This window comes from Lepisma saccharinum, chromosome 5, assembly GCF_977018435.1.
Source record: "Lepisma saccharinum chromosome 5, izLepSacc3.1, whole genome shotgun sequence".
Taxonomy (NCBI): Eukaryota; Metazoa; Arthropoda; class Insecta; order Zygentoma; family Lepismatidae; genus Lepisma; species Lepisma saccharinum.
Genome location: NC_139233.1, coordinates 68,012,715 through 68,032,791, shown reverse-complemented (window position 1 = coordinate 68,032,791; position 20,077 = coordinate 68,012,715). Strand labels below are relative to the sequence as shown.

Genomic DNA, 20,077 nt, shown 5'->3' with positions numbered 1-20,077 from the left:
AAAACCTATGATATGGCATGCCACTTTCACTTGCACGAATTTACTTTAAGCAACAAGGGAGTTTTCAGATTGAAGCGACAAGCGATATCGGTGTTTCGCACAGAAGCATTCGATCTAAAGCAAACCATTCATAAGTCACGCTGGCGCAAATAACAGGCCGGGCCAACACAATGCACGGTATTCGCGATTAAAATTAACCGATATGCCATCTGCCGGGATTTTCAGGAAGTACTCTAAGTAGGATACGTTGTGTTGAAGTCGTTTAAGGCATGGTGAATATGCGAGAAAGTAAGGTCTACTGTTCAGGTTTTTTTTTTTTTTTTTTTTTGCTCTAAATAGTTTTATGGGTCAGAACAAATTAGAAGTTTTCATGTGTTTCCACCCCGTGGAATCAACAAAATGAAATTTGTTAATAAATCAGGGAAAACGTAATTGACAGAAGATTGGTATGGGGATATAACACTGTAATTCGGCAAGGAAATTACGAAGAATGCACAAGTCTGCTTACTTTATTTATCGAGAGATAAATATATATTTCCATGAAAGTAAAGTTTTAAATTGTACTTTATAAATAAAGCTTTTTTTTCCGAAAAATCATGAAGCGTCTTAACCAATGCGTCCATGTATTACCGGTGTTACGTATGTGTGAAATTTGGAACAGGTGCAAGTCGATTAAGAGGGAAGATGAAAATAGTTTGAGAATGAATTAATGTCAAATGTAACCAGAAAAAAAGTGGACATGCTAATGTTACTGTTTCATTCAGTACGATGTCCTTTTTCAGTGAGTAGCTATAGCCTGGTCATGAAATTGTGAATATTCTTATTAAACCAGCCTTTCTCTTTCGAGAAAGAACTGCAAGGATATGTTCGCAATTTTCTCCTGTCCCAGCTTTTCAAGTACAGGTCAATTTCAATTCCTTTATTTTCAAATAATTTCTGAGAACTCCAGCTACATGACGTGCAGATGATACAGCACTGCTTTGGACAACCAGTGCGTATACATGGTTTCGTCTGCATTTTCCGTGTTATTTTTGCCTATCATAATTAAATGCTTCGTTCTCAGTACAGCTTCACGTTTGTTAGAGTAACTGTAATTCACATCGCATTCGCAATATTTAAAAATAATGCGTAATTTAAACGTTTTCTACCATACCAGTCATGACACGTATCGCTGCAGTCTGAAAGCTTCCTTACGTGTCGCTTGGACTGGACTGTTCTTTTCTCAGTACCATACATCGTGTCGCCTGGCTCTGTTGTACTCGTATGCAAGATGAATTGTTTCCTTTAGAGTAAAGGGGCTGTTGCTTGTCGCTTCGGTGTGTAATCTCCGTGGCACTTAAAATAAAGTGAATCCTCAATGATCAATGAAATTTTTCGAACCGAAGCGACACGACAAGCTGCACGTGTCGCTCAGATTCCCAATGGCGTGTATTGTGCCGCCTGAGACTTGATTTCCCATGAGCGGTAAATGCTTATTTATAGAGTAAATGGGCCTGTGTCGCTTGTCACTACGGTACGAACCACTGCTGTCGCGTGTCGCTTCGGTTTGAAACCTCACTAAGAGGCGTGCTTTTCACCACAACACAATACGCAGATAAACGATCAACATGTTTGTAACAAAATGCAAGTCGTAAAAATCCTTTCCGGGTACCAGTCCTTTCTCGTTCTGCTTGTATGAACAGGTTTCGTCTCTCTACGTCCTTCAAAAACCTACGAAGTGATACTTGACTCAATAAATTTGTTCCCGATCGAACTGTGCAACCATATGCTACACAGCTGACACCCTATTTCCTTGTAAAAGAATCTCCACTTTGCCCTTTCGTATTAACGTCCATAGCATCGTAAGCGTAACCGGATGTTCGAGGGGGACCAGACGAGTGCGCATGCTCCGCAGTAGCTCCGCCTTTAACACCGTCTATAACAAATAGTACTTTACAGTTTTACACCAAAGCATTTCATGGATCATTTCGGTTAGTTGTTCCAATTACAATGTATAATACATACAGCACGAAAGGCACGTCTAGTTCCACCGTTTATGGTGAGTGCACGGTGTTTACAATTGAAAAAGCTAAAATATTATTCCATACGTGTACAGTAAACGTTGTAAAGTATGTATTTTATCAGCGCCATTCTTCTCTACATAAAACTATTTAATACGAAGCTATATTCCTATCGGTTAAATAGTTATCGTATTTTAAAAGTGTGAAGTGATACGTTGTTTACTACTCACGCGGCCGCCATTATGGGAACAAAATACTATCGACAAGTTTGGTGTAACAAGTATCGTGTTGTGGCGAAAACTAGCAAATGGGTAATGAGTTCAGCGTCAACTAGAGCATTTCTACTTTCAATCCAGTTCCGGGTGATTCAGGCTTGAGTCTATTCCAACTTGCAAAAATAAACTAGTGCATGTTAACGAAGTAGGCAAGATTGCTGACGATCCTTAAGACAAAAGTTCAAGTTAGTTTCTTGGATTGATAAAGTGGGAAAGTGGTATAGGCCTGGCCCTGTTGTCTGAAGGTCGCAGGTTCGACTCTCTTTTAGAGCCGATTATTTTTTTTATTAAGTATAATTAGTGTATTATTGACATTTATAAGAACCAAAATACGATAGATCTAATTCATCGTCGATGCCACTTAGGGTGTTTTTCGTGTAGTTTCCCCAATACTAAATTACTTCTAACACAAGGCAATAGGGTAGACGGAGAGAGATATTGGCGAAAATTGTAACCCTTTGAGGCCCACCCTGTGAAGTGAAATATGAGTTGATTGTTTTTAAATAAAATAGAAGAATAACGACAAACCATATATCCAGTGGCGTAGCAACATATCGCGAGGTCCTGGGCGAGATGAGAATAAGAGTCCCCAACCCGTTTTTAAATTTGAAATCTCAATGTGACTCGATACAAAATCTTTAGAGATGTGTCAGCAAATTATCGTATTTTTATAATAAATTATTGAAGAAAATTGTGTTTAATAATTTCACTCACTCTAATAATGTCTTCTTTGTTTTCCGGGAGCTGAAATATGAAGCTGTAGGAAGGAAGTATGAACTGATTATGCATATTATCCATTGCCTTCTTGAGTTGCAAACGACCCAAGCATTTAAATGCCTCGCACTTGCTTCATGGCAGTTGGAGGTGCTATATTGTTAACCTATTAAAATCGGGAGTGCAAGGTCGAGAGATAGAAGAAAAGATAAGACAAATTGCTTTTTATTCGAGAAATGAATAAATGGATAAAAATGTCCACGCAAGATATCATGAATTTTTGTGAAAATGTTACACATGAGAATTATCACAATAATTTTATATTTTTCCGGGCCCCCTTAGGCTTAGAGCCTGTATGTTACGCCCCTGATTTGACGTATTATAGCGTTTAACTAGAATTTAAAGCCAGATAGAAACAGACTGTTTTAATTTTATTGCCTACAAAAATTAGCCTGTTCCATCTTTCTTCCCCTCACTTCTATTTAATACATTTTTGTATCAATCCCATGAAACGCGAGCGTCCGGGCCGCCGCCCACTTCGCCTAACCCTTGATACTCCACTCCACTGCACAAACCTCCTTTTAGGGGTGTCCCGATCCCGACTTCGGGAAATGACTTCCCGACTTTTCGGGATCCCGACCAGTCGGGAAATACCGAATGGTCATTTTAAAAAGTTGATAATTCTCGACGTTTTCTGCATTGCACGCGCCTGGAACCTATCGGAAATTGTTTGCTTTTATCCCAGAAGTGTAAAAACAATAACTTAAGTTAAAATGACGTGTAGAATTCGAGATTTTCAGAGCTTCGGGAAATTTCGAACATTTCCCGTCCCGAAAATTTCCCGACTTTGTCGGGAAGAGGCGAATTTTTCCCGTCTTGAATGTCGGGATTAAAAAAAATTCCAGTCCCGACCAAAAAAATTCTGTCCCGCACACCCCTACCGCCTTTACAAATTCTTGGGCACCCCGCTGCAAAACAAACAAGGATGACGTCATACTGCTGAGCAAACCTTCGCGATTAAAATTACCACAAGAGCGCTAGTGTCGCTTCCAATATGGCCGCTCTACATAGGATAAATCATTGTTTACATTCAGTAGTAGTACGTAATAGCAGCGTGTTGTCATGGCTGGTATGGAAGAAACGTTTAAATTACGTGATATTTTTAAATATTGCGAATTCGATGTGAATTCCAGGAACTACAACGAAGGTGAAGCTGTACTGAGAGCGAATTATTTAATTATGATAGGCAAAAATAACACGGAAAACGTAGACGAAACTAATGTATACGCACTGGTTCTTCAAAGCAGTGCTGTTTCATCTGCACCTCGGTTGTAACTGGGGCTCTCAGAAATGATTTGAAAATAAAGCAATTCACCTGTATTGCAAAGCTTGGGCAGGAGAAAAATGTAAACCTGCCGTTGCAGTTCTTTCCCCAAAGAGGCAGGCTGGTTTAAAAACAACACAGGATAATAATAATAATAATAATAATAATAATAATAATAATAACAACAACAACAATTTCATTGATGCTATCTTCAGTCTTCACTGAAAATTGACTTACTGAATGAAACAGCAACATTAGCATGTCAATTTCGTTTTTCTGACTTACCTTTATGATTACAGACATTAATTAATTCTCAAACTATTTTCATCTTCGCACTCAACCGACTTGCACCTGTTCCAAATTACATGCATAATACATTGTTTTCGAAAAAAAATGTTATATTCATAAAGAACGATTTAAAACTTGCTTTCATGGTAATAAAATCAATTTTCGGAAAATAAAGTGAACATACTCGTGCATTCTTCGTAATCTCCTTGCCGCATTTCAGTTATGCCAATCTTACCAATCAGTTCTGTTTTCCCTGATTTATTTACAAATTTCATTTTGTTGATTCCACGGGGTGGAAAACACATGTAAGTTTTTCAGTTCTCCTGGCCCACAAAACGATTTAGAGCAAAAAACTGAACAGTAGACGTTACTTTTTCGCATGTTCCCCATGCTTTTAACGGCTTTAACGCTTTAATACAGCGAAGTGTCCTACGTGAAGTGGTTCCTGAAAATCTCACCAGATGGCATATCGGATAATTTTAATCGCGAATAGCCCCGTGTAGTTGGCTGCACTTTTTGACTCTCTTTGCACCGAAGCGTCTAGTTGGTTGCACGGTGCAACACCGAGTCGTCTAGTTCGTTGATTTCCAGTCAAGTAGTGTATTTGGTTGGTGTCGGCACCGTCTGCACTACCTTTCGGACCGGTGTACGTTTGGTGTATGGTCACGTGGTGCGTGCTAACTAATCAAATGACCGTTTTAAGCAGCAGACAGGCATTTGTTGAATCTTCTGAACTTGATCATCGCTTTCCGTCTAGTTGGTTGCACGTAATTTCCTTGCACCACTCTGACACTGGATACACCTGCACTGCACCGAGTGTCAAAAAGTGCAGCCAACTAGACGGGGCTAGTGAATGGACATTTCCACTCTACGGCACTGGATTTTTAGTAGGAATGCCCTAGTTGGGGCTGAACTAACTTTCTAGGTAGCCATCATGGCCGCCTGGCTGACTGCTTGACTGATTTGGAGGAATAGGACATGTTCTAATTGCTACTAACTTTCTTCGACTAGATTCTCTGGAACAGCCAATCACAGCAAAGTTTGGTCATGTGAAGATAATCTGTGAGTTTACAAAGAACCTTTTTTTGTCTGTGGTTTCCGAGTGCATACAGCACGAAAGGCATGTTTACAATTGAAAAAGCTAAAATATTCTTCCATACGTGTATAGTAAACGTTGTAAAGTATGTATTTTATCAGCGCCGTTCTTCTCTACCTAAAACCATTTAATACGAAGCGATATTCCTCTCGGTTGAATAGTTATCGTATTTTAAAAGTGTGAAGTGATACGTTGCTTACATCTCGCGCGGCTGCCATTATGGGAACGAAAGGCTATCGACAAGTACGGTGTAACAAGTACCGTGTGAGGCGAAAACTTGCAAATGGGTAGCCAGTCCAACGTCAACTAGAGCATTCTTACTGGATATCCAGTTCCGTGTGATTCAGGCTTAAACTAAAATATGATTTTAACTGTATCACTGCATGCCATTCATTTTATATTAACGTTGTGCAAAATAGTTTGTGTTAATGGACATTTCCACTCAATTTTTTTTACAGCAGTTTTAAAAACTATACCCTGGAAAAATACCCCCTGCAAGTTCTCGCGTTTCTCTGCGTCCAGTTTAAGGCAGAAACGAGACTTCCAAAGTTGCGAGGCTAGCGTTGCGCTGAAAACACGCCGCCGCCATGTTACTACGTCACTCCTTAGGGAGAGCTCGTTTGTCGTCTGCTTCGAGCGTCCAGTTCCGGATGGGTAGCCCACGGTGAGCGAACACGTGCAGCAGTTTTACAAATCTGTCCCGATTTAAATAATGGAAGGAGGAGCGATAGGAGAAAGGAAAGCTATGCTTTGTAATGATCATTCTTCTATGAAATATCCGTGCTGCTCACGTGCAAGGTAAATGGAAGGGTTCAGTTGCGTGTGTGTTCTCAGGCCATACGAAAAATATTGCTTATAAAATTGGTTTGCTGACCAGACACTCAAAAATAATTTTTAAACTTATATTTATCGATACTTACCGTAATCTATGTAGTGCAAGATAGGAATTTTCATATTCTTCACTTTATTTATAAAGCCTATTTAACTTTCTTTTCCATAAAGCAATTTCAGTTTGTGTTCCATTTCTGTTGCGCAAATTATGATCAAATATTTTTGTGCAGATAAGAGAAAATACACTGAGAAGATTACATTAGTTGCACAGTACATATCTATACTTAGTTTATGTATAATTATTACAAGGAAATGATGTGTATAACCATGGGCGTATTTAAGGGGGATTCAATGGGTCCAACCCCTCTCTTTTTTTGGTTCATTAAAATTACCAGTTTCCTTGTTCTATCCCATTGTTCATGAAAAATTCCTTCGGACTTATTTCATTCTCTTAAATTAGAGACGTATAGGACGGGATACGGATGGGAAGGAAATTTCGTAATTCCACACACCAGATGGGACTGCAGACCAATATCTGCAATTTCCTGATAGTTTCGGAATTTCTGCGATAAGAAACTACATTGAGACTGTCAAATCAGTTATTCCCCCCCCCCCCCTCGAATCATATTAAAGAAATTTGGTTCTTAAAAACGTAGTGACACAAGATGAACAGAAAAGTATCAATACTAATAAGTAGTGTGACTACATACACAAAACTTTGTCGGGTCCAGCACCCCTCCCCCCCCCATTGCCATTTGCAATATACATTAAGTGAAGAAAACTGTCATTAACTGCAGGAAATTTAAAAACTCACGTACCTTTTTATACCGTATCACCTCTTATATTGCAGAAATTGGCGTGTAAACCAGTGTGTTCTAAAAGTATTATCTTAAAATTTGCGAAGAAAATATTATGACGAAAATAATTGTAATTCCAGAAAACGCATTCCTATAACATTAAGTTCTTGTCAGTCAGAACTAACCTATGTATTCGCAATGAACAAGGCTGTTCACGTGTTCAGCCACTGACTGTTACAAGGTTTGTTTTGTCACCCTAATGGGATAACCCTCTACCGAGTGGCTGAATTATAGTAAATACTACTATACTGCTAGGGCATAATTCATCTCCAAGAAATGGACCACAGATTTTTGCACTGGAAGTTGTAAGATACTTGTTTTACACAGTAACAAGTTCATTTTCTGTCGCTTCCGCGGCTCATGCTAAGTTGACGGGACGAGCAGAAGCCCCGCCTCCACGCATTTCTAAGTGATGACGTCAGAGGACCTCGTGTCTGTGGAGAGAACGTTTTCAAATCTGTGACGTAGGAGGTGAATTTCAGCGGTGTTTGAAGGCGTGTTTCTCGAGAACCGAAACAAATATCGCCGAGATATTTTGCACATCTCATGTTTGTGTCATTATCTGTAAAATGAATGTATTTAAAACGTTTTTCATGTCAAAGTGGAAATGTCCATTCGACATAGTTTGCGAAAAATTGACCTTAGAAGTTGTACCAGATTGATGATATACTTCACGAAAACGAATCGGCCTCTGATTGGACATTGCAGTTATGACGTTCTCGTTCGGCAGTGAAAGCGGTCGTCTGCTTCGCGCTCTGCAAGAAGGTGCTGCTCCTCGCTTGTAACGTTGAACATTGAAGATTCTCTGTTATTTTCATAATGAAAATTTCTATTATTAGAATTCTAGAATCACTCGTCTCTCCACTGCACGGAGGTTTCGATTGTGGATCCACATGATTGAACCAAGGTGTGACGTCATATAGTAATCGTATCATGGATGCTACACGTTGAGGCACAGACCACTCTTCCACGACCTTTGGGTAACGTTCTATTACAGAGCGATCAAGGAACTAACTTCCTGTGAGTGAATTCTATCCCGGGCAAAATAGGCTTTTCTGTGCATGATTCCTACTTCCCTACACTTCCCTTAAATACATAAACTTGCATTTATTGTCGAATAAAATAAAAAGTGGTATAATATATTTTTTACAGAAGCCTAAGTGGATAAATGAAATGCTTTGTGAACGTGATATTGTGGTCAAGTCGGTACGATAACTTCCCAATATACTAATGGTCCTGGGTTTGCCTGTTTTTTTATTTATTATTATTTAATCATGGATTAAAAATGCATGTTCTGTGGTTACAGATTTTTAAAAAAATCACTGTCTAAATGCGGATTCGAACATCCACATGTTGGTGTCTCATTGGCAACTAAAAAAAAAAAAAAATCTGTAACCGCGCTCGAACACTCATCCTTGAGAGCGTGAAGCCGTAACACTAGGCACTCACCTACAGCTTCTATTGGTGGATATTTATTTGTTTATCATGTAAAAATTAAAGTGCTCACCTGAACTTTGCACCACGCCATGAAGGCGTATAGGAGGTGTGGGGTTAGGGCCCCACACTTTCTTGATCTCGGCCGAGCTGGGATTGATGTGATCAGCACCACGACCCTGGCCGCCTTTACCTACCAGAGTTTCCTCCAGGGTTTTCCCCAGATACATTTTTTTTACCTTCTGCCACCCATGCATATTCTTATGGAATACATCATTGGAATGCAACTCACAGGAAAGAGTATATCTTAGTTTAAAAAATACTTGAGGTGGGAATGATGTGTTCAGTCACACATTTGACCTCAAAATTTTTCGTCTTTGAAGTTTTGCTTGCAACGCCACAACCAACCGAGCATTAATTTTCTGGACATATAGTACATAAAGGATTTACAAATTCAAACTTTGGCTCTGTCCGAAAGGTACAAAGTACAGACTTGAAGTATGGTCTTGGCGGAAGTGACGTCACCTAGTACAGTTCGAAAGCGCCAAGAACAGAAGCACGCAAGTGCATAGCTCGCAGTGCAGATGGTTGGTGACTAGGTCACGTGGTTTCTGCACTCGTTGTTCATTTGTTTAAAATCACGGAGGTAGAAATCCAGCGACACAGGTAGATATACGTTATGGGGCAGCAAGTTGTTGGTTATAGTTCTTCTAATGTGTGGAAATGTATGTGTACAAACATTTGAAAATGCTATGTGATTTCTAAGGTGAAAAATAAGTGTTTAAAACGCGAGGAAAACAACGAGTACTCAGTTTTATCTACTGATCGTATTTGGCGCTGCAGTCGAAGTGCAATTCGAAAGACGTGTACTTCCAGTCCACGACTCGAAGACCGCACTCCAAGACCATACTCGGAGGATGCTCGCTTCAAGTACGGTCTTGCACCTTTCGGACACGGCCTAAAACTCGTAGCTCTCTACGCTATTCACTCGACCTTGAATGCTGGATTGGAGGACCTCACATAGAACAATGAAAGAATAAGAGGAGTCAAGGAAAAATGAAGATATGACTGGATAAACAGAAATATGAAGAAGAAATTATAAAACTGAAAGAGACAAAGCGAGAAGTTGCATGGAGAGGAAATTCAAAAAGTGAGGAAGGAACAACAAATACCCTGTGCATATTGAGCATCATTAATTTATTCATACAACCCCAACATCCCCTACAACATCCTAAAATATCCACAACACACCCATATTTTTTTTCCCACATAGAAACAATTGATGGTCATTTTGGCTGTAAATTTACAATCACAGCCCCCTAAATATGAACTTGCAACCATCAGGTGGAACATCCTGAATGAACCCATTGAAAAATAGGACATATTTGTTTTTTTGGAGTAGCATCGTAGACCGCAGGACATGACCCTCAACGAAAGGACTGTCCTACGAAACAGGGGTGCCCATCCCCCCCCAAGGCCCATGACGCACTCCCCCCCAAAAGGCAGAACATCCCACCCGTTTATGCCGAATTAATTACTCAAATTATTTTTGTCAGACAAAATTTGCGGAGAAATATAATACCAGAGGTGCAACCACAAATTTTTGTCTTGGGGGGGGCAAGTACCAGGATGAACGTACCAATAATAATAACAATAACATTACTAATGGCTTTATTATTTTTATTATTATTATTACTACTACTAAAGTGTGTCCCACGAACGGCGCAACTGGGAATCAAGAGTGGCGTTACTTTGTAACCGAAACCTGTACATACATAAGTCATACACCAAATGTTAGCCCTGTCCAAGTAGATATTTTTAAACATAGAAACAACAAACGGGGTGCAGTGTTGTTCATGCAGTGTTGCCAAATGTAAGTGAAAGTGTAAATTTATTTTTCCACAAAGCATGGAAAATTGCATGTCAAACATTCGTACGGAAATTTGGACGTCAATTTCCACCTTGGGTAGGTGGATTATTTCCCCATCTATAGTTCAGAGAAGAAAACCGATCGTTTTCGTGTATAGCCAATCCTGAAATGCCTCGTAAAGGCGTACCGGTCCAAATGGGTGTTTTAAAAAATTATGAGGTACAGTGGCAACACTGTTGATGTTTGAAGGCAACATAAGGTGTGTTTAGTGATGGTCTATGACATGGAAATACTGGAAACAGGAAAAAAAGAAAATGAAAATTTAGTGATGGTCTATGACATGGAAATACTGGAAACAGGAAAAAAAGAAAATGAAAATTTAGTGATGGTCTATGACATGGAAATACTGGAAACAGGAAAAAAAGAAAATAAAAATTTTCTTTTTTCCTGTTTCCAGTATTTCCATGTCATAGACCATCACTAAACACACCTTTTGTTGCCTTCAAACATCAACAGTGTTGCCACTGTACCTCATATTTTTTTAAAAACACCCATTTGGACCGGTACGCCTTTACGAGGCATTTCAGGATTGGCTATACACGAAAACGATCGGTTTTCTTCTCTGAACTATAGATGGGGAAATAATCCACCTACCCAAGGTGGAAATTGACGTCCAAATTTCCGTACGAATGTTTGACATGCAATTTTCCATGCTTTGTGGAAAAATAAATTTACACTTTCACTTACATTTGGCAACACTGCATGAACAACACTGCACCCCGTTTGTTGTTTCTATGTTTAAAAATATCTACTTGGACAGGGCTAACATTTGGTGTATGACTTATGTATGTACAGGTTTCGGTTACAAAGTAACGCTACTCTTAATTCCCAGTTGCGCCGTTCGTGGGACACCCTGTACTACCAGTAGTAGTAGTAGTAGTATCAAAGACGTTATTATCATCATAAATTACGCAAAAGGGGGTAGAAGTCGGTGCTAAAGCATTTGTTTGGAACAAACGATTTTAAATATTTTTTTAGCACCGTCAATTTCACATTAACTAATAATGGAAATCAAAAACACAAACTGTATTTTTGAATGGCAGAAAATGAATGATAAGTGTATTCCGAAGATACATGTGTAACTTTCATGTACAGCATATGTTTTAAACATATGACATAAAATAGAAAATACATTTGCAACAAGTTTACCACTAAATTGTGTACGTATTCAAAGCTAATTAATACAAATATACAACACATATTATTTAAGTACATTAAATTACACAAAAAGAGGAGAATGCGAGCGAAGCGAGCAAGAAAATTTTTTAGATCCAATTTTTGCAAATGAAAACAATATTGATTTAATAGGGCGCAAATAATTTCACTGGACGCCATGGCATTTTCTCTTTTACAATTTTCCGCTATGATTCCAGTTCTGAACTTGACTAAAACGAGAAAAGCAGATAAAGCGAGCGAAGCAAAGAAGAAAATTTTACAAAATGAATTTTTATTTGCATAAAATTTTAAATCGAAGGGGTAATTGCTCCTCTGTTCCCCCCTTGCTACCCTAGAATTGACTTCGGTCGAAGGTTGGGGCAGCAATGATCCTCTGGCCCCCTCCCCCCCCCCCCATTAGGCTCACTGCCATTGTTCGTCAACCTTATTCTGCACAGTTTGTCTGCTCGACTAACCTGTATTAATGCCATCCAAACCGATTCTAAAGGCATAAGAGGTGGTGTTTCATTTCAACCCTATCGTCGCGATCACCCACATGTAGGTATAAAAACTAAACATAATAACCAAAACCAAAAATCAGTAACAAGTCAAACGATGCGATCTCCCCCATTTTTGTGTGAAGATATATAGAATTGGTATAAAATTTTGTCCCCCCCAAAAAATCCCATGACGCAGGCGCGTCATGAAATCCACCTGTGGGCACCCCTGCTACGAAGCATCAGCGTTTTGGCGCTAATCAAAGGGGTGCTTCCCTGTTTGTCACCCTCGCCATGATGGCGCCCCAGTATACCGTCCCTGTGGAAAGTCATGACGGAACAGAAAAGAAAATGTTTATTCAACACTGCTCTGTGTGTGACCGATTTTTGACAAGTAGGGTAAAAAAGACGCCGATTGTGTGTTTTCGGAAGGGCGCCGAGACAAGAGGGCGCACCGAGATTTTGTTTACAATGCAACTGGATTTTATGAGAACTTGTGGGATTCGTGTATCAAAATTCGAAGACATGTGAATTTATACTGCGAAACGTGAAACTTATAACATTTTATTAAAAGAAGTAAAATAAATAAATCTATGCGCTTGAGTTGAGGGGTTACGCATATCCAATTACTCCCGACAAGCGGCGGGGTTCCATCCGCTACACGAGCCGTGATCAATTTTGTAATAAATGTAATGAGCAAAATTAATTTCAACAAGAAGTCATTTCAACTTGTTATAAAATAGTCACAAAAGTTGTCAGAGTCAAAGGAGAAATGAAACAGAGTCATTGTATTCAGCCCAACCCTGTGGCCGAGTGGTTAGCACATCGCGCTGCGACGCCAAGGGTCCCGGGTTCGAATCCCGGTCGGGCTTGGTTGTTTGTGAATGTCCATTCATCAATTTCATCATTTCATCACTCATCCCCATCTTCGCAAATTAGCCAAGCGGCACAAAACGCGAAGTGAAATAAACTAAATCAAATCAAATCATTGTATTCAATATGTTGGGCCCCTTGCCGGAGAGGGGCGACTAGTTTGTAAGGGGCCCGTACTCCGTACCATAGTACTATTATCTGTGGGCCCAACCCGACCCATTCGATTTCGGCGCCCATGGTCCACACCAATCTCGAGTACGCAACTGTTTATTGTTTATTAATTATTTTTTACTATATCATATTAGCATATCTTGGTTATTCGTAATAGCTGATAGGTAATGCTTTTATTTTTAGTTTACAACGAATTAATCTTTCGAATTATCTTACCTATCGTTCATTGCCCCACTTGTTTTGCGGGATTAGACGTGATAAATTGAAAAGGTGTAAAAATAAAATCAGTATCTTGTCACGTACGTTTTGATTCAGACAATTAATAGCGATAATGTTGAAGCAAATACAAAAAATATACGAAAACATCTTGAGGTAATATAAATCGAAGAAAGAATGAAATAAGGCACCATGAAATAAATTTCTGAATGTCTTACTTCCGTAAAACTCAGCGTACTTACAAATCTGTCGTAGCAGCAGTGAAACGTCATGAAGTTTGCCTGTTGTGATTGGATACAAGAAATTACAGATATGGCTGCCGGACGATGCAGTTGTGGTAGATTTAGCGGTGACTGGAGATCATATCATTGCTTCTGATTATATACAAGAGTAAGCTTATTTTTTGTACTGTGTAGTTAAACATTTTAACAAATTCAATCGTATACTTAGTGTTTAGTTTGCATTTCTTTGCACAAACTTCGTACAATCTATTTAGAAAAGGGGAGTAGGCGAAGCTGCAAGTAGTAAACTTTGGATATGGGTATTTAAATACATGATGCAGTAATTACACCCATTCGTTTGTATTGTGGTGAGGATACACACTTTATGCTTTTTACAATATATATTGGCTTTTCTGCAAGTTATTTACATGGGAGATTGTAATGCAAGAAAACTGCATCCATCATACCTCTGAGATCCATGTTGAGTATTTGCGTGTTTTATTACCCTAAACGAATTTTTCCCAATTTTCAGTTTTGCTCTTAAAATGAATACTATATTAGCATATAAATTACAGTACAAATAATTTGTAATAATCCCACAAGTTTATTGGACAAATTATTCATTTTACACTGTTGACTAAACATTGAAAGCCTAGCTACTTTCAATTTACCTGTAGATACATATGTGCAAAAGCTAATGTAATTTTTACATAGACAAACCAAAATATGTTGAATATGCATGATGACCAAATAATATTTCTTATTGGGAAACATATCCCTAGTATGATTTTCCCCAGTATTATACATTAATGTTCCTCTGATACAATTTTGTCTGAATGATTCTGCGAAGATATTGATAATGTTTTGTTGTTTTAAGTTTATCACTTTTAAAGATATAAAAAAACAATTCAAAATAGCTACAAACATCACAATTACAAAGGATGTGTCAAAGGTTGGTGGGTGTTCATTGTATTACATGGAGCAGTCCACCCAATATTGCCTACATTATATATTCTGTATGTTGTTTATTTTCAGTTAAGCTAAGTTCATATCTCTCAAGAAGAAAATCAGGTAAAATTTAAGTATCCCTGAAACGCATTTCTTCAATTTTACAGGAGAAAGTACTTACCGAACTGACTTTCTGTACACTTTTGAAAGGTCGTGGAAGTGTTTTTTACCATCGCTTAATTAATATCGCTGGTAAATAATGTATTTTAGAAGATTAATGCCTCTCCGATGCATGAGAGCTGTTTCCTCTATGTCCTTCCACTACATGAACCAAATGCTGCGTGCGCTCGATGATGTAACCCCCAGTCAGTGTTTCCAGCCACGCCATTTTTTTTTTGCAAAAACATGACAATTTTAACTGCTTGCCTAACCTAACTTAACCTAACCTAACCTTGCCATGCATGGTTCGTGGGGCTATCCGTGAATGGTTCATGGGGCTATCCATGCATGGTTCATGGGGCTATTTGTGAATGGTTCGTGGGGTTTTCGAACCTGGGAAAAAATACAAAATCGGTAACACGAAAGTAGGTATTTTTCGATGAAGAAGGTTGCAACACTGCATAACCCCTCATCATCGACAACGCTAGTCAAGATTTCTCTGCCATATTGCATGTAACGCAAGTGAAAATGAACAGACAAAAATTTCTCTGTCGAAAATTGAGATTATTTGCGTGAAAAAAAACAAAATGGCACCTTCAAGAATCCTTAGGAATGCAGAATACATAAGTACCAATGTGAAAAAGAAGAAAATAAAGGAATTTCAGACGTTTCGGAGATACTTAACATTTAATGAAAATCATTTACTTGCAGGTTATGTTTTTATCTTTTGCTGTTACATGTACGAGATATTTGAAATGTGTTGCTAACGTAGAATATTGAACATAAGATGGGTGAAGATAATGAGAAATGCGAGGGCATTTTAATTCATGAAAGCTCTTAAAGTGCAGCTGTGATGGAAGGAATTTTGGAGAGAAAATAAAGTTTGATGCTGTATGAATGTAAAGGAAGTGAAAATGTTTGAAGAGCTCAAAAAAGAAGTTTGGTAACTGAAAGTAGTGTCTTCAACTTAATAATTGCCCAGTAAGATTTCAATGAGCAATCAGTATTGTAAAATTGTAATAACGGAAGAATAAAGCATTTGTTGCAAATTTGTCACTGTAAGGTGGGTATTGCTACAGAGTCAAACTTCAAATTTAGTTTTTTGTGTTTGGCTGATATTGTATGTTACGTATTATTTGCCTATCAATTTCTTACATGAGTAGATACATAGGTAGAGTTACTGTGAGTTAAAGAATCTCCTCCTCCGCTGTATAAATGTAACATTTTTCTTATGATGTATTTTTATTTGCACACTTCTTTAAGCAGGAGAACTTCACTAAGCTACTTTTTGATGTGCACAATTACTGCCTCCGATGATATGTAAAAACATATTCATGTTTTACAAACTTCAAATATCAGTTGCTTTCTTCATCCTCTCATGCACATTGTAGAAATCATCCATAAGCCTATGGTAGCTGGAAGTTGTTTCAATTTCTGCTCAGGACTGAATATCTTGTGTAATTAGGGGTTTGTGACCAAATGTTACCCTCAAAATTTCAACTTTTTTCCTTTTATTTAATCTACAGATTTCAGTGTTTTATGTAATATCTTTATTTCAATCCTCAAAGTGTGACCAGCATTCTTCCAATTCCTCATATCCTGGAGCATATTCACCTTTTTTAAAAAGAAAAACAAAATATTGTTGTATACATGCACAAAAATCCAAAAGGCACACAGAAATACTAACAGTATTGATGAATCTAACACTCCTAACCAAATAAAACTGACCCCATCTAAAAGGATACCATTGTCACGAAGTATGCACACTTACCTTGAAATTATGCATTTACCACTATGTAATTGCAGGATGAAAAGGATATTCATGAATATGTCAGTCAGTTTCCTTGTAACCAACATTCATCCATTTCTCATATCCTGCAACACTTTTACCATTTTTTAAAAATAAAATATTCTTGTATTGTCACACAAAGCCAAAAACTATGTAAAATTCTAATGGCATTATACCTAATATATGTCTATTGTAATGTTATAACTGATTCCACATAAAAAAAACATCCATTACTTTGCAATAACACAACTCCTCAACTGAAACTAGCAGAAAATATTAAAACAATCTTCATAAATATATATAAAAAAAAATCACTTTTTGTGGGTGTACAGTGACTCACCAACATCATGTAATTATGTACATTGATTTTCTAAATGTCAAGCTTCAGCTACTAAGTAAAATTTTGATTGTATTTAGAATTTTCCATCAAGTTTCATGTAAACTTTACAATTAGGCAAAACAAAAACTCAGTGTTTGATGGATGTGGTGATAGGGTGGGAAAAGCTGTCTCATTGCATACTTGCAGGTTGGAAGTAGGGACAAAGGAAACTATGTGTCAGAACTAATTCTTACAAGATCACATTTGATGTTCTCTGACATCCACTTTCCTCTCTTGTATGACCATATTTATTCCTGAGTACAAGCAGCATGAAAGGTAATTTGTATATTACTAATATTAGTGAATTGGAATAAACACAAGTGTAAATACAGTTTTCAAAATTTAGTAGTGTTGATAGTGAAATAATGTACTCTGCAGGCTGTGACACATCTGAATACATTTTTCCATTAATAAGTCAGATGTGTGTATATTTATAACATTACCAGCAATAATGCCTACATCGTGCAGAAGATCCTGATTCATCATGATCACAATAAATACAGATTAATAGAAATGCTACTTGAAGAGAACTAAAATATAACAATACCAAAAGATTTATATTGCAAACCATCTTTCTTCTTCTCAAAAAAGAAAGTTACGAAATCAAGTGCTCCCAAATTATTTTGATAGTACAAGAACATGAATAGAAATGATTTATTTATGGAGCTCAACAGGTGGAGCCTCCCTCCTTTTTTTTCAATCGTGTTCAAAGAGTTGCATGCTCATAAAACTAGAGAGGTTGAAGTAACGGACTTTATGCTCTGGCAGTGAAATATATATTTTTTTATTGTTTGTGGTGTATCTTAAAACAGGAATATTAAAATGTTACACCTTATATGGTCTATTTTACTGTTAATTACTTTGTAAAGAAAGAGCTGATGCATACTTCACAGCAAATTGTTTCCTTATTCATTTGCTGAGGTTAAATGAATCATAGTTGTTATCAAGAAATGCTTTACATGATTCATGAATTTGTCCTGGAAATACCAGGTGAATATGCACAATATGTGCCAGTTTCAAGTTCTTTGGATACCCCCTAGAGAAAGTGAAATATCTTAAGGTTTTTGAAGATTTTGTTGTTTATGAACGTTTTCAGTTTATTTTAACTCTCGGAAATGAGTTATTGTGAAGTAAAGTACATCTGTTACCTTAGCATTTTATTTTACTGTGAAGCAGAACGGTCCGAAGCCTTCACGCAAGTGAATATAGCACCCAAAACGACTTCACAACAGCAGCTATAATTTCACGTAGTAGTTTAAGAATGTTAGGTTTGGTACTGATAGTTATTTTCAGAATGTTGTTTCGCTATTTTAGTGTACATACAAACAGTTATTAACAAAAAACAGTACTTTGAAATTGCAGGCTTTAACTTACATGGACCATTCTTTCGGATCAAATATCTCTGTTATTTGTACTTTCCTAATGCTGGAACCACTTTTATATTGCATAAAACATTGAAATCTGTCAATTAAAAAAAATCGATCTAATTCTCGACGGGGTACAGTGGGTTGTTGAACTACTACTAATTGTGGAAAGTTTTAATTTTGGCTTTGAAAGATTTGTTAAATTATGTAAAGGAAAAAAACAATAATCCATTGATATCCTTCAAAATAAGACATTGGTGTTAATAAGATAATTGTGTTAATGTTAGTAATTTTATGTTGTTAGGTTCAGGACAATAGTTATTTTACATATTTGTTAAGTGTTAGGTTTTTTACTGTTAGATTTTCAAAGTACTGTGGTATGTTCGCAGATGATTGTAGGTTCGTCCTTATTTATTTACTGTTCACTCACAAAAATTATTTCTTAGGAATTTAAGCCCAAAATACATGCTTGATCTTCTCTTAGGTTTCTAGTTTTGCCCAATTTTATGCTTCTCTGTTTAATTATGTGGAATTGACTCTCACAGCTCTACTGAAACTCTGTTGTCTTTGAAAGACTGAAGATTTTGATGGTATTGCAATTGCAGCAGTAAACTTCATTGTATAGGAATGTGAGAGTGTTAGCTATAAAGGTAAAGTTTAGATTTTTTTTTTTAATGAGGTAATATTTCTGTTATAATAAGGCAGGTCAGTTAGGTTTTTTGCATTTACTGGATACCTACTGAACCTGGGAGTCCTTGAAAAATCAGAGAAATCAGCCAATGGGTGAAGAGGTTATGGTTATTAGAATTTCAAAACACCAAGAAATGGTCTAGAAATGTATTTTAAAATTTTCTGGGAAGCCTAGAAAAGCTAGGAAATTTGTTTTGCAAAACTGATTAGGAACTCTTGATTTTTCTATTTTGCATGCTTTCTTATTATGCAGCATAATTTTTGTACCTCAATTTTTCATAGAAGGAACAATAATCATGTAATGTACAAAACTCAGACCATATAAAATACATTGTTTTTATACTAGCAATCTGTTTGTTCATTTCAGTTACACATAATGGCAGGGAAGGGAGGAAAGGACCTGGACTTCACCCTCCCCTCTGCCGATCCATGCCATGTCAATAAAAGTATACCACAAGGGTGTATACAGCGTGAGTTGGGTTTTAGCAAGAAAAAAGGTGGCCCTCCAAAAGAATTCCTGTGGGCTGCTGAGGATAATCTGGTGAAAAAGCCTTTTGAAGAGATGGTAAGACATGAGTGCTATGTGGAAATACTAATATGACAGTGCTTCTAAAAGTTCTTGTTTGCCTGCTTTAGGATTTTATGAGCTTCATTTTTTAATTTTACAAAGACCATATTTATGCATGTGTAGTGCGTGTGCATGTATAATGCTCACCCTGGTTTTTTGATGGGGAAATGTGACAAACAATTATATCTTGTATATAATGCGCAATATAATTCAGGTTCAAGCAGAGGCGTGGCATGCATGTAACCGCTGTTACCGCAGGTAACAACAAAATATAAAGAATTGAAGAACCTGTCTTAAA

At 37.4% G+C, this 20,077-nt stretch overlaps 1 protein-coding gene across 2 annotated transcripts in view; it reads left to right on the top strand.

Moving 5' to 3' along the window:
- The first annotated feature begins 13,922 nt into the window (after positions 1-13,922).
- The window catches only part of LOC145987860 (uncharacterized), a 116,589-nt gene continuing 110,434 nt past the window's right edge, over positions 13,923-20,077 (top strand). For both annotated transcript variants that reach the window (XM_083122618.1, XM_083122617.1), the window contains exons 1-2: positions 13,923-14,051; positions 19,579-19,776. In XM_083122618.1, the coding sequence (XP_082978744.1) occupies positions 19,588-19,776 (189 nt within the window). In that variant the 5' untranslated portion in view covers positions 13,923-14,051; positions 19,579-19,587. The remainder of the gene's footprint in view (positions 14,052-19,578; positions 19,777-20,077) is intronic.